Here is a 23,959-nt window from a genome sequence, read left to right as displayed (position 1 = left end):
CCCTCTCTCTCTCTCCCTCCCTCTATCCCTCCCCCTCTCCCTCCCTTCCTCCCTCCCTTCCTCCCTTCTTCCTTCCCTTCCTCCTTCCCCCTCCCTCCCAGTCCCTTCCCCTCCCTCCATCTCCCCATTCCACTCCTGCCTTCTTCCCTGGTTGGTTAAGTCCTAGGTATTTTTTTTTTTTTTGGAGGCTATTGTGAGTGGAAATGCATTCATGATCTCTTTCTAAATGTGTTTTCTGTTGACACATGGAGTTTTTACTGAGTTTTGTAAGTTATTGTACCATTTTCCTGAAATTGTGACCATCTCTAGTTTTCTGGTGGAGTTTTTGTGATGTTTTAAGTATAATATATCATCTGCAAATGGGGTGATTCAACTTTTCTTGTTTGTATCCATTGAATTTTCATTACTTTTTTTTTTTTTTTTGTCTTCCCAGGATGTAATTAAGAACAGAACATGGGCTAAAATTTCTAACTCCCACATTTCTGAAGCTCTATCTATCTTATTCTGTTGTTCCAGCTAGTGCTTTGAACACTATATTTTAAAGTAGTGGAGACAGTGGATAGCCTTGTCTCGTTTCTGATTTTAATGGAACCTTCTTTGAATTTTTCTATTTAGGCTGATGTTAGCTGTGGGTATGTAATATCTGGTCTTTATATGTTGCCATTTGTTTCCTCCACTCCTACTTTCTCTAGGACACTTATCATGAAGACATGTTGGATTTTGTCAAAGACTTTTTCTTCATTTATTGAGATGATTGTCTGAACTTTGTCTTTAAGATTATTTACATGATTTATTATATTTATTGGTTTACACATGGCGAACCAGCCTCCTATCTCTGGGAAAAGCCAACTTGCTATGTGCCTATACACAGTTTACAAGGATTTTATCTTTGCCTTTATGCTCATCAGGCCTGTAGGTTTGGTGGGTGCTGAGTCTTTACCTGGTTTCCCTATTAAATGATAATACTAGTTTTGTAAAAGACATTTGGAAGACTTCTTGTGTTTCTGTTCATGTTTTGTTCTGTTTTTATTTTTAACAAGTTAAGAAGTATTTCTTTCTGGTCTTTTTTGAAACCCTTGCATTATCCCGTCTAGCAAGACTCAGGTATTTGTGGGTGCGAGGGGGACCGCAAACCTGGGAGAAAATGGGATGGGAGAGAAAAGAGAAGCAAAGACCAAGTAGAGAGTTCCTATCAAGGTCTCCATTTATTAGGCAGAAACACTGGGTTTTAAAGCATATGTTGAGGGGAATAGGGAGGGGTTGAGGGGGAATTAACAAAGAACAGAGAAGTGGGCATCAGGGGACATGAGGGCCGAAGTCAGGCTCCAGGTGGCGGGCACTCTGTGTCTTATCTCTGGAACATAGATCCTCCTTAACAGCCTTGGGTGTCAGGCTGGGCTCAGCATGTAACTCATGTCCTTGGAAGTCATGGGAGTCAGGAAGAGATAAGGAAGAGGGGACTATAATTCAGCTTTTACAGCCTCAGGTGCCAGGAAGGGAACAGGGAGGAGGGAGTGATAACCAGCTCCTAGCACAAGGCCATTTGGCTTGTCAGGGTGCGAGACTGTGAAGGGCTCGCTTTCTCATGGTATGGTCTCCAACATTGCATTACTCTGCTGTGAACACATCTGGGCCTAGATGTTTTGGCTTTCTTCCCCTCATGCCTTCAGAAAGCTTTTTAATATATACCATATGCTTCAGCCTGTGCTAAGAACTCATGGCCTTACATTTAGTCACTTCCTGTTCTAATTCTTGTTCTGCTAGTCGACTGCCTTGCATGATTGTTCCTACTAAATTACCTTTAATTTATTACAAAACTTAGTGTACTTTGATTGGAAAATATGCTGACTTTTGATAACTGTTTTTATTACTACATAGGGGATTCATCACAGAAAAGTTTAAGATAGTGCATTTGGATGATCAAAACATCCGTTATATAAAAAGAATATGTATTGGTTGTATAGTATTTTCCCTCCCAAATTGTTTGTGTATATATTGTATCTCTTTGTAGGTGTATGATATGTACTATTGAGTGTGAATGTGTCTACATATATGGCACATGACTTACATGTATTGATGTCTACATTTTTATAATTGTATATGTACTATATGAAAACCAGTATTCATTCATTTATTAAAGAAGCATCAAGATTTTGCTGTATTCCAGGCGCTATCTTTATTTTATTTTATTTTTATTATATTGGATATTTTCTTTATTTACATTTCAAATATTATCCCCTTTTCTGGTTTCCCTCCCTCCCAGAAACACCCTATCACATCCTCCCTCCCCCTGCTTCTATGAGGGTGTTCTTCCACCTAACCACCCACTCCCACCTCCTTGTCCTTGATTCCCCTACAATGGGGCATCTATCGAGCCTTCATAGGACCAAGGACCTCTTCTCCCATTGGTGCATGACAAGGCCATCCTCTGCTACATATGCAGCAGAAGCCATGTGTACTCCTTTGTTGATGGCTTAGTCCCTGGGAATTCTGGGGGGTCTGGTTGGTATTTCCTATGGGGTTGTAAACCCTTTTAGCTCCTCCAGTCCTTTCTCTAATTCTTCTCTGGGGGAACCCCACATTCAGTCCAATGGTTGGCTTTGAATATCTGCCTTTGTATTTGTAAGTCTCTGGCAGGACCTCTCAGGAGACATCTATAGGAGGCTCCTATTGGCATACACTTCTTGGCATCCACAATAGTGTCTGGGTTTGGTAACTGTATATGTATGAATCCCCAGGTGGGGCAGTATCTGGGTGGCCTTTCGTTCAGTCTCTGCTCTACACTTTATCTCCATATTTGCTGCTGTGAGTATTTTGTTCTCCTTCTAAGAAGGACTGAAGCACCCACATTTTGGTCTTCCTTCTTATTGAGCTCCATGTGGTCTGTGAATTGTATCCTGGATATTTGGAGCATTTGGGCTAATAGCCACTTATCAGTGAGTGCATACCATGTTTCTTCTTTTGTAATTGGGTCACTTCACTCAGGATGATATTTTCTAGTTCCATCCATTTGCCTAAGAATTTCATGAATTCATCATTTTTAATAGCTGAGTAATACTCCATTATGTAAATGTACCACATTTTCTGTATTCATTCCTCTGTTGAGGGGCATCTGGGTTCTTTCCAGCTCCTGGCTATTATAAATAAGGCTGCTATGAACACAGTGGAGCATGTGCCTTTATTATATGTTGGAACATCTCGGTATATGCCCAAGAGTGTTATAGCTGGGTCCTCAGGCAATACTATGTCCAATTTTTCTGAGGAACCACCAGCCTGATTCCCAGAGTGGTTGTGCCAGCTTGCAATTCCACCAGCAATGGAGGAGTGTTCCTCTTTCTCCACATCCTTACCAGCATCTGCTGTCACCTGTGCTTTTGATCTTAGCCATTCTGACTGGTGTGAAGTGGAATCTCAGAGTTGTTTTGATTTGCATTCCCTGATGACTAAGGATGTTGAACATTACTTTAGGTGCTTCTTGGCCATTTGGTATTCCTCACTTGATAATTCTTTGTTTAGGTCTGTACCCCATTTAATACGTTTTTTTGGTTCTCTGGAGTCTAACTTCATGAGTTGTTTATATTGGATATTAGCCCTCTATCAGATTTAGGATTGGTAAAGATCTTTCCCCAATCTGTTGGTTGCCTTTTTGTCCTATTGACAGTGTCCTTTACCTTAGAGAAGTTTTGCAATTTTATGAGGTCCCACTTATCTTAGAGCATAAGCCATTGGTGTTCTCTTCAGGAATTTTCCCCCTGTGACCATGTATTCTTCCCCACTTTCTCCTCTATAAGTTTCAGTGTATCTAGTTTTATGTGGAGGCCCTTGATCCACTTGGACTTGAGCTTTGTACAAGGAGATAAAAATGGGTCGATTTGGATTTTTCTACATGCTAACCACCAGTTGAACCAGCACCATTTGTTGAAAATGCTGTCTTTTTTTCCACTGGATGGTTTTAGCTCTTTTGTCAAAGATCAAGTGACCATAGGTGTGTGGGTTCATTTCTGGGTCTTTAATTCTATTCCATTGATCTTCCTGCCTGTCTCTGTACCCATACCATGCAGTTTTTAATCACAATTGCTCTGTAATACAGCTTGAGGTCAGGGATGGTGATTCCTCTAGAAGTTATTTTATTGTTGAGAATAGTTTTTGCTATTCTGGTTTTTTTGTTATTCCAGATGAATTTGCAAATTGGTCTTGCTAACTCTGTGAAGTTGTGAGTTGGAATTTTGATGGGGATTTCATTGAATCTGTAGATTGCTTTTGGCAATATGGCAATTTTTACTATATTAATCCTGCCAATCCATGAGCATGGGAGATCTTTCCATTTTCTTTTTCAATTTCTTTCTTCAGAGATTTCAAGTTCTTGTCCTACAGATCTTTCACTTGCTTGTTTAGAGTCACACCAAGGTATTTTATATTATTTGTGACTATTGTGAAGGGTGTCATTTCCCTAATTCCTTTCTCAGCCTGTTTATTATTTGAGTATAGGAAGGCTACTGATTTGTTTGAGTTAGTTTTATATTCAGCCACCTTGCTGAAGCTGTTTGTCAGCTTTAGGAGTTCTCGGGTGGAATTTTTGGGTAAGTATATGATCATATCATCTGCAAATAGTGATATTTTGACTTCTTCCTTTCCAATTTGTATCCCTTTGATCTTTTGTTGTCTAATTGCTCTAGCTAGGGATTTAAGTACTATATTGAATAGGGAGAAAGTGAGCAGCCTTGTCTAGTCCCTGATTTTAGTGGGATTGCTTCAAGTTTCTCTCCATTCAGTTTGATGTTTTCTACTCGTTTGCTGTATATTGCTTTTACTATCTTTAGGTATGGGCCTTGAATTCCTGATATTTCCATGACTTTTTTTTTTTTTTTTTGAGATAGGGTTCCTCTGTGTATCCCTGGCTATCCTGTAACTCACTCTGTAGACCAGGCTGGCCTCGAACTCAGAAATCTGCCTGCCTCTGCCTCCCTAGTGCTGGGATCAAAGGCATGTGCCACCATGCCCGGCTTCCACGACTTTTAACATGAAAGGATGCTTAATTTTGTCAAATGCTTTTTCAGCATCTAATGAAATGGACATGTGAACCATCCCTGCATCCCTGGGATGAGGCCTACTTGATTGTGGTGAAGGTTCATTTTGATATGTTTTGGGAATTGGTTGGCAAGAATTTTATTGAGTATTTTTACATCAATGTCCATAAGAGAGACTGGTGTGAAGTTCTCTTTCTTTGGTCTTTGTGTGGTTCGGGTATCAGAGTAATTGTTGCTTCATAGAATGAATTAGATAGTGTGCCTTCTTTTTATATTTTGTGAAATAGTTTGAAGAGTATTGGTATTTGGTCTTCTTTAAAGGTCTGATAGAATTCTCCACTGAACCCATCTGGTCCTGGGCTTTTTTGCTTTTTTTTTTTTTTTTTTTTTTTTTTGGTAGGGAGACTATTAATGACTGCTTCTATTTCTTTTCAGTTTATGGGACTGTTTAGATGGTTTATCTGATCCTGTTTTAACTTTAGCACCTTGTATGTGTCTAGAAAATTGTCCATTTCATCCAGATTTTCCAATTTAGTTGAGTATAAACTTTTGTAGTAGGATCTTATGAGTTTTTTGAATTTCCTCAGTTTCTGTTTTTATATTTCCCTTTCATTTCTGATTTTGTTAATTAGGATACTGTCTTTGTTGCCCTCTAGTTAGTCTGGCTGAGGGTTTATCTATCTTGTTGATTTTCTTAAAGAACCAGCTAATGGTTTGGTTGATTCTTTTTGTAGTTCTTTTTTTTTTTTTTCTACTTGGTTGATTTCAACCCTGAGTTTTATTATTTCCTGCAGTCTACTCCTCTTGGGTGTATTTGCTTCTTTTTGTTCTAGAACTTTCAGATGTTCTCTCAAGCTGCTAGTGTAAGTTCTCTTCAGTTTCTTTTTGGAGGCACTTAGAGCTATGAGTTTTCCTCTTATCACTGCTTTCATTGTGTCATGTAAGTTTTGGTATGATGTGTCTTCATTTTCATTAAATTCTAAAAAAGTCTTTAATTTCTTTCTTTATTTCTTCCTTGACCAAGTAATCATTGAGTAGAGCACTGTTCATTTTCCAGGCACTGTCTTATACACTGGGTATATTGCAGTAAACTGGAATGACAGTTTCTTTCTTTATGAATACCATACTCCCATGAGGTAGAAAGAATGCATGAAAGTGTGCACATTATCAAAACAGTTGTTAGTTATGATAAAGTTATGAAATAAATTATGTTTGTTTGATTCACCAACTTCAATAAACTCGGTCTAAACTGAATACAGGCATATATCATCACAATGGTCATCTATCATGACCATGTTGGCTTTATTTCACAGATACAGCGTTGGTTCAATATATGAATGCTAATAATGTTGTTGACAGGAGCCTAATATAGCTGTCTCCTGAGAGGCTCTGCCAGTGCCTGACAAATACAGAAGTGGATGCTCACAGCCATCCATTGGACTAAGCATAGGGTCCCCAGTGAACATGTTAGAGAAAGGACCCAAAGAGCTGAAGGGGTTTGCAACTCCACGGGAAGAGCAACAATATCAACTTACCAGTATCCCCCAGAGCTCCCAGGGACTAAACCACCAACCAAAGAGTACACATGGAGGGACCCATGGCTCCAGCTGCATATGTAGGAGAGGATGGCCTTGTCAGACATCAATGGGAGGAGAGAGGCCCTTGGTCCTTTGAAGGCTCAATGCCCCAGTGTAGGGAAATTCCAGGGCCAAGAAGTGGGAATGGATGGGTCGGTGAGCAGGGGGAGAGGACAGGCAGAAGGGGTTTTCGGAGGGGAAACCAGGAAAGGGGATAACATTTGAAATGTAAATAAAGAAAATATCTAATAATAAAAAGAAAGCTAATAATGTGATATATCACATAAATGAACTTCAAGATAAAAATCACATGTTAATCTCAATAGATTCAGAAAGGGCCTTTGACAAAAATCCAGCTTTCTTTGATGAGAGTGAGGAATGTTTAGACATTCTCAAAAAATGCAAAGAAGTTGTGTGTCCTGAGATACTGGTAGAAGAAAAGAGAAATTGCAGGTATTGATGTTTGACTGAGTCCCATTGGGGACTCATTGTCATGCAGTGTGATTTGAATATCAGCCTCTGCACAGTAGAAAGCCACTAAAAAGCCACTAAGTGTGCCCTATCAGGACAATTTTATTGTGTGGGAAGTGGCTTGGTGTAGGAAATCAGTTAAAAATCTATTATAGCCTGAGTGAGGTGGCACAGGTGGATAATGTCTGCACCAGGAGGCAAAAGCAGAGAATCATGAGTTTGAGGTCTGCCTGGGATACAAAACTAGACTCCCAAATTAATTAAAGAAATGCTGTAATGGTCTAGGTAAGAAGACACATTCCCTTAAATTGGTGTGGCACAATTATAAATAGTAAAGGATAGATAGGTTAGCACAATCGTTTGGAGGTTTGAGGATATGACTCAGTGGTAGAAAGCTCGCCTCACATGTGCAAGATCTTAGGTTCTATTTATAGCACCAAAAATGGAATTTTGGAAAAAATGCTAGCAGAAGGTTTCGTTGAATTGGACTTAAATGTGAGTTAAAGAGACCTGGTTCTGTAGTTCTTGGTTTGAATGACTGGGGTGCACTGATGCCATTTCCTGAGATGAATTTGGGGAGAAAACCAGGAAGGATTGTGGGTATAAGTGTCAATGTGATTGAAATATCTCTCTACTATATATTTGTCATAATTGTCCATGTGTATTGTCTTGTGTATGTGTGAAATGTTCACACACTTCTATATTTCATTTATTTGCTTTCTACAACAAATGGAGCTGTGTTTACTTCTACCTTTTATACTTTAGGAACATTGAACTTTTATTTTAAATATTTATAATTTGTCAAGTGAGAATTATAGTTTCTCTTATTTTTGTTTGTATACATTTGGTTTTTAATAGGATTGAGTGAAATATTGATTTATATTGTGAGGAATATGCATGCTATGGCGAGTATGTGAACATCACATGGTAACCTTTTGGAATCTGTTCTGTCCCTTCAGCTTCATGTGGGTTCTGAGAAGTGGCCACAGGTTGTCAGACTTGTATGGCAAGTCTCTTGACCCATTGAGCCATCTCACTGGCCATGGATTGGATGTTTTGAAAATTAAAAGTGGACTCTCCATCATTTGTATGTCATCTTCTGCTAGAAGCACCTACTATGGGCTAATCCTGAGGATATTTATTTGGATAGCTGTAACCAAAAATGCTTGCCACCAGAAGTGGTTGGGATTTTTGAAAAGAAAATTGAAATATTTACATTTAAATAATGAAATATCTTAAATGGGTCTCCAGTTTAAACACAAAGTTTGTTTATATTTCTTATACACCTTGTACTTATAACCAAAAGATTTTATACAATATTTTTAGTGTGCTTACATTTTCCTCAGTGTATATGAGTCCTATCACATGAAGTTAGGTGTAAAATTTTCTTTTCTTTTCTTTTCTTTTCTTTTCTTTTCTTTTCTTTTCTTTCTTTTTTTTTCGGTATTACATCTGCCCTTGACAATTTTGGCTTGTGTATTTTTGGATGAGAAATGCTGAACCCATTTAGAAAAGAGACGTAGTCAGTTTCTGCAGTATGTAATTCCTGAGTGGCTTTGTATGCAGTCCTAAAAGGATCCAGATTTGCTGTTTGTTTTCTGAGACTGAATGTAGGTGAATTTTTAACCTAATATGAGAACACTTAACTACATATCTGCTTGTGCTGCCATGACTGTTTGTAAAGGTATACTCGGTACACGCTCCTGACTTTCTTCCCTGTCTTCATGGGTCCTTTATTTGATCAGGTAGGAAGTGCTGATGCTAGATAATGATAAGTTTCTAAAGGTAATTTGTTTTTGTCTGTTTCCCCTAGGTCTTGGCCTTCCTTCATAGCCTCTTCATTTCTAACAGCTTGACTGTGGAGCTCACACAGGATTTCCTGCCATACAAACAACAGCTGCAGCTCAGCTTACAGAATGTGAGTTGCAGGTGGATGGCTTCACCTGTCTTTCCATCAGAATTTGAGCCCCAGTGGTCTTAACTTTGGAATTTCAGGCCATTTCACCACTTCCAATTTAGGACAAAGTTGTGTAGCATACAAACATTTTTAACAAGTCGACACGTTCTTGCTTTTTCAGTTTTGACTCTTCTCTGTCTTTGAGGTTTGCTGCTTCCCATCATCTCTTCAGAAATAGCTCTATCTAGCCAGGATTTATTAAGTGTTGGTACTTTACTGTATCTCTTCTACAGCAGAGTCCAGCTGTAGGCATATTTAAATGTGAGGTTCCCAAGTCAATTAAACCACTTGATTTATTATTTTGGGTATCTGTTATCTTTTTCTCTCATCACTTAGAGTTAAATGAATTTTTAACAAATTCTCCAACTTCATGCACATGCTAGTTCTTATAAATGACCATAGACAGAATATTTTATGTATCTAGACATGAGAATTTACTAATTTATCATTTGATGATTATTTATGGATACCATGAAAATATATCCTGTTTGAGACAGTATGAAAGTCTCTAGCACACATCAGAATGAGGCACCACAGTTTGTATGTCATGCAGGATCATATATTTTCTAGAGTAGTTAGATAAATCAGATATCCCTTATACTAATTGTTACTATATGTAATCAAACCAACATTTAAAACATATTTATTTAATGTATATGAATGCTGTATCTGCATGTACACTTGCGTGACAGAAGAGGGCACCAGATCACATTATAGATGGTTGTTAGCCAACATGTGGTTGCTGGGAACTAAACTCAGGACCTCTGGAAGAGGAACCAGTACCCTTAAGCACTGAGCAATCTCTCCAGTCCCCAAACCAGCATTTTTAAAGGAGCATAGAGAATGTAATAATTGGTAGTCAGAGAAGGTGTCATTAATATCAGATGACTTGGACCAGGTGCTACCTTGCATGACATTCGTAGATGTATTTTTAAATTCAAAACTGCCAATACGATGCTTGCTTAGGGGGGATTGTGATGTACAGTTTTACCTACTTTTTTTCTTTCTGCATTTATTCCTTCCTTCTGGGTCCTCTCCTTTACCTGAACGTGAGAGTACCTATTTTCTGCTGACTTACAAAATCTTTCTACAATCAAGTTGACTCCTCTGCCATATGTAACTTGACAAATGTGAGCTAATACCAAGCGTTTGCATGTGTACTCATGGCTGACTCGTCGTTAGTGTAGTCCACATCTTCTTCACTAACATAAAGAAGTTGCCATGATAACATTATCTTTGGGAACCTTCTCTATAGTTGCCCGTGTTGTAAAGTAAGGGTCAGTCTAACGTCGGATGCTTCAAATTCCTATTTACTTGAAGCTTGAATTAATCCCACTGGGTAAAAGCTCTCACTTCTTGTGGCATCTGGGTTTTTGTTTCCTTTCTAGTACATAGTACCATTAAACTCTAGAATTATTTTCTAGTCACTACTATTCAGCAGTTTTCCATATGTTTTAGCCCATGTTGTGAGCAGAGAAATCTCTGTACTATATCTATGATGGATAAATACACAGTCCTGTCGATGATAATGGTGATAATGATTATAATGATTTCTTGACAGACAAGAAATCATTTCTCCAGTACCCGGGAGGAGATGGAAGAACTTAAGAAAAGGATGAAAGAAGCCCCTCAGCCATGCAAGCTTCCGGGACAGCCAACCATTGAAGGCTATCTCTACACACAGGAGAAATGTGTGTGGGCATACAGGGTCATCCTCTAGCTTCTAAGAGCCTTGCTGATTTACCTTTCTGAACTCTGAGAACACATGTGTCATTCATAGATCCATGGCAGACAGAACTCTTTGGAGGGCAGGGTGGGAATAGTAAAAATAGCAAAAGAAAGAAACTTTAGGGGCATGTTAAATTACTATGTTGTAGAATACTATGTCTCTAAATTTTTCTCTGAGATTCAAGATGAGGAATGTTAATATTGTATGCTGAACTTTGGGTCACAAAAGAGGTAGGGAAAAGGAAGTAGAAAGATAATTACTTCACTTACGATGTGCACTGCTTTAAAACCTTCATCCCATTTGATCTTTGATTCCACATTATGCTTAGGTTACAATTGAAACCACTGAGGCTTCCACCAGTCACTAGATCAAAGGTTAACTTCAGATGTATCTTATACCAAACTGGATACCCTTTCCAGTATATTGTATCCCACTTACCACCCTCAGAGCTTGTACAGCAACGATTCTCAACCTGTGGGTCATGACCCCTTTGGGGTTGAAGTGACCTTTTCACAGGGGTCACTTAAGACCATTGGAAGACACTGTTTTTTTGATTTTTTGCTTTTTGTTTTGTTGATTTTTTTTTTTACTTATAACACTATCAAAATTACAGTTATGGAGTAGCAACAAAAATAAGTTTATGGTTGGGGACTCCACCAGCTGAGGAACTGTTAAGGGATCACAGTGGTAGGAAGGGGAGAAGCTCTGCTGCACAGTGTGAAGTGGTGAGCAGCGTCTAGTTTTCTCCTCACCTTGTGTTAGTAGGACCCTTCATGCACAACAATCTGAACTGTCTACAGTGAAGTCAAAGGACCTCTGCTACATGCTGCAGGGTGCTTCTGTGCCTCAGTTTTCTAAGTTGTCACAAATGGCTGTCCCTCAGTTAAATGAATGCTCACCAAGCCACGTTTTTGCCAAATGCTAATGCAGCACATTGAGAGTACAAGAACCAAATGAATCCCACATTTCTTTTTATTCTCAAGGCAATTGACAGGAGAGATAGGAAAGTATCTTTGTAAAGCATTTAGAGCACTCTCTTTGGGGCGTATAGCTAAGAGCTTCTCCGAGGAAGTGATGTTTGACTTAAGACTTAACTGTTCAGTGAGAGAGTGACAGGTTTAAAAATGGACTTCATGTGTCTGTTGGTCTATGAGTAGAGGCAGAGGAGTGTTGGAGAACATACATCATGCTTAGGTGTTGGTTTGTTGAGAATAACCCTTGTTGCCCTGATATAATTCTTCATTTTAAATATATGTTGTGTGCAATCCATTCTTAACTACATGTTGAGTTTGCATTACAAACTATATGGCCACTTAAGCATTTGAAAACTGAAAATAATTCACTGACACAGGTGCATGGTGGTGAGGGTACCCAGTGAGAAAGGTAAATTTGATCAAATCATTCAGGGCTTTGAAGGTAGATTAAGTTGTTTGGAGAGACTAGGAAAGCCATGCATGATTTACAGCAAGGGAAATGACATCAATAGAACGATCTTTTAAAGTAATGTTCTAGCAAAATTTTGAAGAGTTGGATAGGAGCAAATCGGAGCTGGGGAAATGAGAGAAGCCTGCTTGAAATGATTAATGGGAGAAAAAAGTATATTTGTAGTTTATTGGAAATGTTATAAGCATTAAGAAAGCAAGCTGATGATAACATCCTCTAGCTAACTCATTGCTAAAGGAGTAAAAGAAGTAGAAATAGTTGAAGAAGAAACATGTGAGGAATAGAATGGACACAATTCAATGTTAGTTAAATGAGAGGTTTCAGGAGAGAGCAAACTGTCAGGGGTTTCTAGCTTCTGGATGCATAGATGTCTCTACTCCCAAGGACTGTTGTAGGAAGAGTAGGCTTAGAATGAGCCAATCATGGATATGGGAAGCAGTTGGTGAGGGTTAACATCTCTGGGTGCAGTAGATAGGTAAAGATGGTGTATAGGCAGGTAAAGATGGTGTATAGGGAAAGGGCAGAGATAGACCTGGGGTCTGTCCACAAAGAATAAGCAAGAGGCTGGGAATGTGCATGCTTTATAGAGACAAGCCTTATGTTCAATCTCAAGCACTGGAGGGAAAAAGCAAACAGTAAGCAGTTTCTGTTTTGGGGAGGTGAAATATTCTGCTCCTTAACTTTCTCCTGTCTTGTAGGGGCCCTGGGGATATCCTGGGCGAAATACTACTGTCGGTATGAGAAAGAGACCAGGATGCTCACCATGATACCAATGGAACAGAAGCCAGGTGCTAAGCAGGTCAGTTTTGTTTCTGCTAGTTTTTGAGCTCATCTGTGTGATGGTATGTCAGAAAAGAATATATATTGACACAGTGTCAAATAATTAACTCTATCACTGTCATGTAAAACTGAAACTTGGTTTGCTTTTAGAGAAAAGGCTGGCCTAGAACTCATTGTGTAGCACAGACCTTGAACCTATACCAAGTCTCCTGCCTCAGACTCCTGAGTGCTGGAATTGAGAGGTGCGTTATATCATATATCAGCTCCTACCATCATAATGGAGTCTTTACCTTTCCAGACTATTTAGTATAACAATTGCCTATACTCATTCAGAGAACATATCTAAAACATGAATGATTCTTTTAAGTAATGAGTTCTTAAAAATGAGAATTAATTTCTACTATGCCTTTATTAAAAGCACATCTCTATATGTGTGCATATATCCTAAAATTAGCATCACCTACACATCCTGTAAACTATCTATAAATAGTGCCTATCTCTTCCTCCCCTCCTCAGGCCTTCTCCTACTTATCAAAATGCCAAGGTAAGTGTACCACTTAGAGGATAGTTTACTCCCTGAAAGAACCTTCTCCTTTTCATGCACAGCTGTCACTATAGGTAAAAGGTGATCATCACATCGTTCATTCTCTGAAAGTATCCCCTTCCCTTGCTTGCCTACATGCTGTCACTGTGACCCTTTAAAATATTTACATATTGTTGGAAGCTTTAAGTACATGCACGAAGGCCCAATTAAGGTAGACAGGAATTTGGAGACAACTGCCAATTTCTATTAACAGTATTTTCTGTAGATGACCAATGTGGTATAGCTTGTACATAGAAAACTAGAGGAGACAGTTTTGGTTACAGACTGGTTTTGCATTGGTCTTAAAGCACAGAGCCTACTATTGTACCTCAAATGTATGTTTAAGCTGGAGTATACACTTAGGTAATGTCAACAGGCTTCATCAAATCCATCTTGGGCTATGGTATAGAATTTGTCCTTCATCAGCCTGAATCTCTCCTGTCTCTGAGTATCAAGTGCTTATGTACAACACTAGCTGTAGTCTTTTATTTTAGTTCATGTTAGGGCATGGTGGTTGTTGAGATGGGGCTTCCAGGAGCCCAGGCTGGCTTTACACTCATTATAATGTAAAGCATGAACTTGAACTTTTTATCCCTCTGCCTTACTTCCTGAGTTCTGAAATTACCAGCATATGTCTCCACGACTGGTTTATGTGGTACTGGGGATGAATCTAGGGGGTTGAGATAACTTATAACTGGGCTAATTCCTAAGCCCCCATTGTTTTTAGTTCTACACAAATTATTATCTGGAGCTTGGGCACTAGCTCTGCTCTCATAGAACTATCTTTTAGAGTTGTTTGTTCTATTCTTGTTAAAAAAAGAACATTTTGTCCAGGACAAAATCGGCAGAAAAGACTTTTATATCCCCTTAGCATATGAGAGTAATTTAGTTTTTCTTTCCTCCTTGTTTCAATGAGTGGATGCTTTCAAAATTGCAATTGTATGAGCCTAACAGTGAGCCTAAGCAGGGTTTTGTTTTATGAGATGGAGTCTCTCTCTATGAAGCTCTGGCTGTCTTCATAGACACTCACTATGTAGACCCAGGCTGGCCTTGGGCTCACAGAGATTCACTCGCCTCTCCATTTTGAGTTTTGGGATTAAAGCCAAGTGTGCCTGGCCCTGAGCCTAGGCAATTTTAATGTGGAATCCCTTAAGGGCTGGAAAGAACTCGGTTTTCCATTTAGAAAGTAGTGACAGTGTTATATCACGTGGCAGTGGGTGGAGGTAAGAAAGTACCTAGCTGGCTCATGCCAAGACATCCCCCTGAGAAATCATGCCATTCAATAGACCTGATATAAAGGGAGTTATCTGGGGGAAAGAAAGGGAGTGTGGGCCTGCAGAAGGGCTAGGGGCCTTTCTTTCCCATAAGAAAGATGGGAGCAGAGCCATGAGGACTGAGAAGGGGGACAGAGGACAAAAAGAAGGACAGAGATAGGGAGAGAGAGGCTGGCTGGGAACACTTGAGAATAGAGAAAGAAGTGTGTAAGTGTATGTGTATGTGTGTGTGTGTGTGTGAGAGAGAGAGAGAGAGAGAGAGAGAGAGAGAGAGAGAGAGAGAGAGAGAGAGAGAGAACGCACAAGAGTGAGCTAGGGTAGGGAGCATTCATCTTATATGCTGCCAATCACCTGTATTTGGCAGCAGTGCTGGTGATGACGATCTATTGCTAGGTCGCTGGTCACCTGTAAGCCAACAGATGGAAGAGAAGAAGTTGTTACTGGATTCACTCAATTTGTATTTGAAAATATTTTCTTCTTGTTAGTCTTCTGATACCATTCCTAGTAATACTTTATGTTTCTGAAAGGAAAATATCAATAAATGATGCTATGATGATAGAAGCCGCAGCAGTAGGCAAGAACCACCTTTTCCTAAATGCCAGCTGTCTTCAATGACATTTTCTACCACATACCTTATTTCCTCTTTCAGCAGCACTATGGAGCATAGTCATCAGCCTGATTTGGAGATGGATGAATTTGCCCTCTTTCTTACTGTGACACTTACCAGTGTCCCCTAGTAGCTGTAAAGTCTAGTTTCCTCCAAAGCAACATTTACTTTATCAGAATTTTACCCTTCCATGCTAGACATTAATGGAAAAGGGTTAATGGAAGTCTGTAGTGGAAGAATAGCAGAAATGATTGGTCCATGAATGGCCAAACTCAAACTCACTGCAAGAGGAGCATCTGGTAGTTAGCTAAAGAATATCATGATCTGAGATTATTTATATATTGAGTTTGATTTATTTACTTATTTATTTTACATTTTATAATTTTAGACAGAATCTTACCATGTAATCCAGACTAGCTTTGAATTTGTTATCTTTCTTCCTCAGGTTGGAGTTGGGGATTACAGGTGTGCATATTTGATCATGTCTGAAATGGGTATATATCGATCTTAGCTCTGCGATCTGTTTACTTTTCAACAGAGTAATTGGTACTCAACAATGATGCATATTGTTTGGATGGAATAGTGACATAAGTAGAGACCTGGAGCATATGCAGTGTTTCTGAGTTTGAGACAGTAGGCCAATAGTGCTTTTGTTATTTAATAAATTGTGAAGTTAAGGCTCAGAGAGAGCAATTGCCTTGCCAGGGAGGGTCACTAATTCATTAAAAATATCTTGTACAGTATGTGGTTCGTTGTGTTAACTAAACCATATATCCCTTTGGTACCACATCGTTCCCGTTGAGATAACAGTGGAAAGCAAATAATGAAGAATCAGGTGGTTTGTCTGTGGCCACCAAGGGGTTTGACAGATTTGTGTTCCTACAGGAATATTATGAGCCACACTACCCGACATGTATCAAATGTCAAAATGTTGCTTTGATTAATAAACAAATCTGCTTGTTACCATGCTTTTGTCCGTCCTCTGGAGAGACCATTTTTATGACTTTTGTCATCTTGAAGCACTGCCACATCCAGGAGGGCTTCAACACTCACCTTTTCTTGAACATTCTATTGATGGTCTCCGACTGCTAATTATCTAGTTGCGGCTTCCTACTTAGCAACCTCATGAAAATTTTATTATGTGTACTTAATGCCATTTGGGCACTCCATTTCTCTTGCACTGCCCTGGTGATGTGTATTGAGCCTCTATTGTATCTGCTGTACTTGGGAAAGGCACTGGCCTGCCCTGATCATTTACATTTTCACCTGGTCTTGGATACTGATACTTGGGACAAGATGAAGCCATCGACCATGTAATTCCAAGATTTGAAGGTAAAGGTTCTTAGTGAGTCAGCTCATTGCTCCTTCTGTCTTGGTTGACACCATTCAAAAAATGACCCTGAGGACACTATGGGTGAATGAAGAAACTTCTGGATTTTCAATAAATGCTTCTTTCTTATCAGGGACCTGTGGACTTAACTTTGAAGTACTGTGTGAGAAGGAAGACAGAGTCAATTGACAAGAGATTCTGTTTTGATATAGAAACTAATGAAAGGTAAGTTGGCATGCTGTGAACTGACAGAGTCACCATGTACTACCCATGAAGCTAGGTGGCTCTTTTATTTTCTTCCCATGTCTCTTGTTGCTGAAAAGGAGCAAGTTATATATAAGCCATTGCTGCTCTTGACTCTCAGTCTGTCCTTCACAAGGGTCCCTGTTAGACCAGGTCAGAGCAGTTTGGTTTGGTTTGGTTTGGTTTTCTGTATATCTCTCAGCCATATTTACCATATTGGCTCTGGCCAGAAAACAACATCTCCTAGAATTTAATTTAATATGTACAACTTTGTTTTTTTTTTTTTTCCTAAGTGCTGAAAAACTGAAAGAATAAACATGCTCATTCTTTTTAAGACAGCTAAGTGTGACTCAGGAAGTAGAGTGACACAATTTGGAAGAGAGGGTCAAGGGGAGAGGTAGTACTGGGAAGTTGTCCCTTATTGTAAAATGATGCAAGCCATTCCTACTTTGAAGATATGTATGTGAACTAGAATAATTTATTGACTCCCAAATATTTGAGCCATTGTTTGCAAATTTGGGGCATAGTTATAGTGTTTCTTTCCAATGCCTTCTATTCTTCTCTCCCCCCCCCACCTCCAGCTAGAAATAATTTAATGAAGGATAATTATACCTTTGTCCGTTTTTTAAACAGTTGAAAAATAGTTGGTTTTTTTTTAACAAAATCTATTCTGATTATTTTTCCTACTCCTCCCAAACCCTTCCCACCTCTTCACTCTCCCAAAGCCACACCTTTTCTTGCTCTCTATCATTAGAAAACCTGCAACCTAGAAAATGTAAGGTAAAATAAAAACAAACAAACCTGAATAGGACAAAACAAACAAATGAACAACAACAACAACAAAAACCAAATAGACAAAGAAAGAGCACAAGGAGCACACAATAGACTCAGAACACAGACATTAGCAAACAGAAATCCTATAAAAATACAAAACTGGATACTATAATATATAAACAAAAGGCACCTCTATCCTTTGAAATGGAAGTATTTGACATTATTCTGGGGATACGCATGCTTGCTGGTTAAGAATTTCCCCTCCAAATCAGTGAATATGCATGCTACCTGGTTTTATTGCCATCCATTATTTCTATATATCAGACACTGAGTAATAGAGAAGAATTTAGCAAAATGATTACATTTCTAGAAAGGACCTTAATCAAGAAGTTATAATATTAGGGAAAAAAATCATTAGGGACTGAGATCAACGAGATCAGATACACTAAGAGATTAGAACATTTTCTCTATTATTTGCCTTATTTAAAAATTGGGATATATTTAGACCCTCATCATTTTGGGTTTGTGGGTCTCTATGATTTCTTTCTTAAAAAAATAGATGATTCCCATCCAAAGGACTGTGATAGTAAACGATATTATTAGTAGCCATGTGACTGGCACTCATTTTCCTAATAACATCAGGCCCTGGAGGATGAGAAAAAGAACTGTGGGCTTTGACTTCATGTGTGAACCTGTAGCACCTCTGGTTCTGCAGCACTATGGTGCTTTAAAAGTGATGAAATTTTCCATTTCAGATTCCATGTTGATTACTTTTTGTAGCTTAAATTTTCCAGCTACCTGTAAATAGAATCCTCAACTTAAAGCAATTACAAATAGTTTGGCTCTGGGTGAGACACTGGGTGACTTTATTTTATATATTTCTTGCACAGTGTGCTGCTATGCTTGGCTCTTTGTAGGTGGTCCGTTTGGTGTTAATTTTTAGATATGTTCTTTTCTCTTCCAGAATTCCGAGGAACATTTAGAGTAGAACCCAGGAACTAAGGTTACAATTCACCTGGGAATACTTAACATCTTATTTGCATGTTAAAAACCACCCCATTACTCAATCTCTTCACCCTTTTAAACGGGCGAATACCAAGATTCTAATACATGAGCTGTCTCTGCTGCAAGACCAAGCCCTGAGCTGTGGACCCCCACAGTCAAAGGCAGTGACTGCATTATTGATCAGAGTAGTTAATGGCATCATGCACAGATGCTAACACTCCCTTCACATGGGACCTTGTCAGGTTGTGGCAGCTACTTCCTTCACTTGTCCGTCTGATCTTCGAGTCAGGTTTCCCAGCAGGAATTGTACACATTGACTCATATTCTCTGGAGTGCCTAGCAGAGGTCTTGTCCTCCTCTCGTTCTAGTTCAGGAAGGTAGAATAGCATTAAAATAATTATGTTCGTACCAATATGTGAAATCATATGTTTGTATCACACAAGAGTGCTGTTGTTTTCCAAGTGACTCCTGACTGTCAGGTCCTGTTCTCTGCCTGTTACATGAACTTTAGTCTTTACCACATAGAGTAGAGTTTGCTATTGCCTGAAGTTCACAAAAAAGAGAAGGAGGCAAAAGAGAAGTTAACCAATTTGAATAACACAGCTATTAAACTGGATCTAGGGCCCAAGGCCAGGTGTTTGAATTTCTAAGGAAGGCTGACTTCTTAACTAGTGCACTCTACTGAATATATGGCATCCATTGCCTATGGGGTCCAGATGGGCAAGCAGAACTTCATGAGAGCAAACAATTCATCTAAGGTTATAATGAATCCTATGTGAAGGACTCTGAACCAGCCCTTAGGTTTTTTCCCCAGTCTCTAGTCGTTAATAGTCTTTAAATTTGACCATCTGTAGCACTAAAGAATCTCCAAATGCTTCCCTAGGAGTCAGACATTTACTCCTCTAGCTTCTGAGATCAGAAGTGAGCTGGCAGTGAGGCATCTGGGTTTGCGGAGTGACTCCCCTCATCAAACTGCCCAACTGTTTTGTATTTGCTTGCTCTCCCTCCTTTTGGCTTTGTGATTTGGCTGATAGCTGTCTTTACAGAGGGCACTAGGCTTGCCAGTCCTGCAAGGCATATTCCAAAGGATGAGGTTCTTAGAGAGGAAGGTAAATGGGAAACAGTTTTGAAAGCCAAGGGCTGACTTTCGGTTAATTTTATCTTTAAGAGCATTTAGCTTACCAGGCAAGGGGTATGGCAGGAATTCCCTGATGTAAGCACTGGGAAATCATTCCCAGAGTGTGTGTTCCAGTACACTTAGAGATAAGGAAGTGACAGTGCAGAGACAAAGGGATTAACCCAGCATCTTTGTTCTTGTTATTGCTCTTCCATCCCGCAACTCGATCTGAGGTTGCATGGTGTAGAGAGGTGCGAGGCAAACTTCTCAGAGTGATATGGCTGGCTGGAGACTGTGCCAAGGCTTCATGGCTGTAGGAATCTGCTCAATACCAAGTGTCCTGTTTGGATCTGAAGGTCTAGATATATTAGAATAGGCATATCAATCTTTAGTGTCTCTGGATAAAAACAGTGTCTTCATTCAAGTTTGTTGCTTTAATGCCTGAGAACAGGTTATTCATAAGCAACAGAAAATTATTTCTTAGGGTTCGTAGGTTGGGACTCCAAGATCAGTGTGCTAGCAGGTTTGAAGTCTGAGAATCTTTGTTTCCAAGATAGTGTTTTGCCTCTTCCTTCATCCTCCAGGAAGAACATACTCCTTGTTCTCACATGGAAGAAGGGAGAGGAGGGAATGGATTCTCCACCTCAAACCTTTTTCTAAAGGTGCCGTGTCACTTCCCGAAGACTCAACGTATTATTCTCACACTGGCAATTACATTTCAATATAAAAACATCTTAGAGGGTGTGTGAGGGTGCTTGTTTATATTTTCAGACTATAGTAGATGCTGAAAAGTAAATACAATCAAACAAAGTTTGGAGCAATGGCCATAGACAAGAGGCCATATAGTATAGTGGTTAAGAATCTTATTTTAGAAGTATATTATATGCATGTATGAAAATGTTCCAATATAAATAATCATTTTGTACAATGAATATCCATTAATTGAAACTATATGTTGAAAAAACAAAACCAAACCAATGAAAGAAGTACGAGATAACATTCTCTCAGGTGAATGGTCTTACTTCAGCTTGTTATTTTTCCACCCCAGACCTGGAACCATCACTCTGCAGGCGCCTTCTGAAGCCAATAGAAGGCTATGGATGGAAGCCATGGATGGCAAAGAACCTGTAAGTTATCTCAGACACTGGAGGGGTTGAGATGGGTGAGGAAGGAACCTCAGCAGCATAGGTCAGTATCGGAGTGCCATCTAGTGGTAGCAATGGGGAAATGGTCATAGGTTCTTCAGCAGATTTCTGAATCTTAGTGCTAGAAAGAATTGCCACTTTCTCAACTCTTGTTTAACCCAACCCGAGTTCCAGACATGAGGGACTTCTGTAGGAATTTTATAGGATATCCTCCAGAGACAGTGCTAAAGCTACCTTCTGGCAATATTAGGCTCTGTAGCTATTCCTACAAGGTTTTAAGAATGGAAACTAATCCTTTTTCATAGTATAAAATCGATTTGTCCATAGAGAAGGGTGGGAAAAATCAGTGTCATAGATGTAAGTAAGCCTCCATTTAGCTTTCTTTCAAAATGATTTTTCTAACTTTCTTGCCCCCTTCAAACTCAGCTTGCTCTCTTTCATGGGAGAGGAGATAAGAGCTGCTGTCCTTCACGGTTTAGACAGATAGAGAGGGGAAAAAGTCCTTTAGAAGAGCCAGAATTAGTCCAACATTTAAAACAAAGCAGAAATCATTGGAAAGCATTGTCTTTTCAACAGCGTTTGGTGGCATGCAACAGAACATGAGTTTTGTGGTGTTGGAGCTACAAACACCTGGTCTTGGTTTTGCTGTTACGTGGTAGTGCCTTAAGCCCAATAGTTTGCTGTCTGTCACTCAGTTTTCTTCTTCTCATGGAAATGGTTTCTTTCTTTCTTTCTTTTTTTTTTTTAAATGATTTCTGTTCTACATACCTTTCAGGATTACTTTGAACAACCAGTTGAAAACCACCCTACACATGCCACAGTGCTGTATTAGTTTGGGGGTCCTCTTCTCTGGTTTGACAGACTACTACAGTCTTTGCATACAGTGTAACCTCCTGGCTCTCTAGCCTGTGGGGAAACATAAATATTTTTTTCTCTGTGTCCTCTGTTCTCTGTGGAGTAAAGAGGCATCATCAGTGCTTGTGCAGTGTATGGCTTAGTGGGTAAAGGTGCTTGCCATCAAGCTTGGGACCTCACGAGTCCAATGACCTGGCACCTACATGGTGGAAGGAGGGAATTGACTCCCACACGTTATCCTTTGACCGTCACATGGGTTGTGACATGCATGCCCCTCCCCTAACACAAATCAAAATGTAAGTGAAAGAAATGAAGAGTGTAGAAGCCATCTCTGAGATACAGAGTGAGGTGCACTTCCTGGCAAGTTGAAGCTTGGCGCTTGGCATACCCGTGGTGTTTCTCTCAGAGGATGCTAGGAGCAAGGCATTTCTATGTCCATCCCTCTCCTCTACTTGGGCACCCTTTAACTTCTTGAATATCAGAAGTTATTAGAAGCTGATTGTGGAGAATGATGCTAAAGTTTGGATCCTCTGAACATGCTGCCTCCCCAGCTTGGCTGTGGCTGACTCCGCAGAGTCCTTGTTTATAAAAGTCACAGCAAATACTGCTCAATGAAGTGATTATGAGGACCTCACCTATGCAGCACTTTTTCTTTTGAAGAGGGAATAGTGGGCTTGCTTCTTCCAGCCTCACCTAGCATTACTGTTTTATTCAACACAAACCCACTGATCATATGAGCAATGTGCTTCAAGTGTATCAATTAACCATTTTACTCTTACTGTGTACAATTTTGTGCTTTGTTGGCTCTTCTTTTTCCAATGTCTTAAGTTGCCACAATAAGTTATTCAAAATTTATCTGAGTTTTAATGTAGGTAATCAGAGCTATAAACTTCCACTTTAGGACTGTCCAAGAGTGTTTTGATGTATTGCAGTTTAATTGCAGTTTAATTTTTAAATATTTTTTATTAGATACTTTATTTACATTTCAAATGTTATCACCTTTCCTGGTTTCCCCTCTGAAAACTCCCGTGCCTCACCCATACCCCTGCTCCCCAACCCACCTACTCCCATTTCTGGTCCTGGCATTCCCCTACACTGTGGCATGCAGCCTTCTCAGGACCAAGGACCTCCCCTCCCATTGATGCCAGACAAGGCCATCCTCTGCTACATATGCAGCTGGAGCCATGAGTCCCACCATGTGTACTCTTTGATTGTTGGCTTAGTCTACAGTTTAATTTTTATTAAATTTTAGGAAACTTTTGATTTTCTTTTTATTTCTTCATTGATGGATTCATCATTAAATAGTTGTTTAATGTCCACGAACTTGCGTACTTTCTGTTATTTCTCTTGCTGTTGATTCCTAACTTTATGTCATTGTTTCTGAGTGTACATTTCTTTGTATCTTAGTATGTGATCCATTTCAAAGTGAATTCCATGGGTTAAGTATGTATGTATAGCCGGATAGAGTTTATATGGAGTGTCTGTAAATTTTTGTTGAGCCTAATTATCTATGATGCCATTTAGTTTCAATGTTTCTCTGCCACTTTTTGTTTTGTTTTGTTTTTTGGGTCCAATTGATCTGCATAATGGTGAGAGTAAGGTATTGAAATTTTTCACTATTACTGTGTTTGGGTTAATCTGTGATTTTTTTTTCCTAATGGTATTTGTTTTATGAAATAGGATCTGCCATTGTTCTGTATGTAAAGTGTGTATGTTTAGAATAGTATCAATTAACCATTTTACTATTAATGCCCATTACCTGGGTGTCCTTAAGAAGACCACTTCCTTTTTATAAATGTATTCTTGCTTCACCACAAAAATCCTGCCCTAACCTTAACTAAATAATATGTAAGGTGAGCCATCTGTAGCTTTAGCTGTGTGAACTATGTGACTATCCAGTACAACTTTCCGGGATTATGTTTTCTAGGGATCTGGGTCAAGAGAACTTGGTTTCACCTCCTGTTTTTTGCTGTTACAGGTCTAGCATCTCTAATGCTTTTGATAGCCTATCTAGGGAATGAAATGGAATCCTATTTGTTCTA

The 23,959-nt window shown here is 39.3% G+C and overlaps 1 protein-coding gene across 2 annotated transcripts in view; it reads left to right on the top strand.

The window, feature by feature from the left end:
• The window catches only part of Ophn1 (oligophrenin 1), a 317,724-nt gene that overhangs the window by 171,899 nt on the left and 121,866 nt on the right, over positions 1 to 23,959 (top strand). For both annotated transcript variants that reach the window (XM_021152888.2, XM_029473368.1), the window contains 5 exons: positions 8,889 to 8,993; positions 10,594 to 10,723; positions 12,903 to 13,003; positions 16,912 to 17,003; positions 20,966 to 21,044. In XM_021152888.2, the coding sequence (XP_021008547.1) occupies positions 8,889 to 8,993; positions 10,594 to 10,723; positions 12,903 to 13,003; positions 16,912 to 17,003; positions 20,966 to 21,044 (507 nt within the window). The remainder of the gene's footprint in view (positions 1 to 8,888; positions 8,994 to 10,593; positions 10,724 to 12,902; positions 13,004 to 16,911; positions 17,004 to 20,965; positions 21,045 to 23,959) is intronic.

The sequence above is a fragment of the Mus caroli genome, chromosome X, assembly GCF_900094665.2.
Source record: "Mus caroli chromosome X, CAROLI_EIJ_v1.1, whole genome shotgun sequence".
Taxonomy (NCBI): Eukaryota; Metazoa; Chordata; class Mammalia; order Rodentia; family Muridae; genus Mus; species Mus caroli.
The sequence above is the reverse complement of the archived record's forward strand: the minus strand, read 5'-3'. Positions and strand labels throughout refer to the sequence as shown.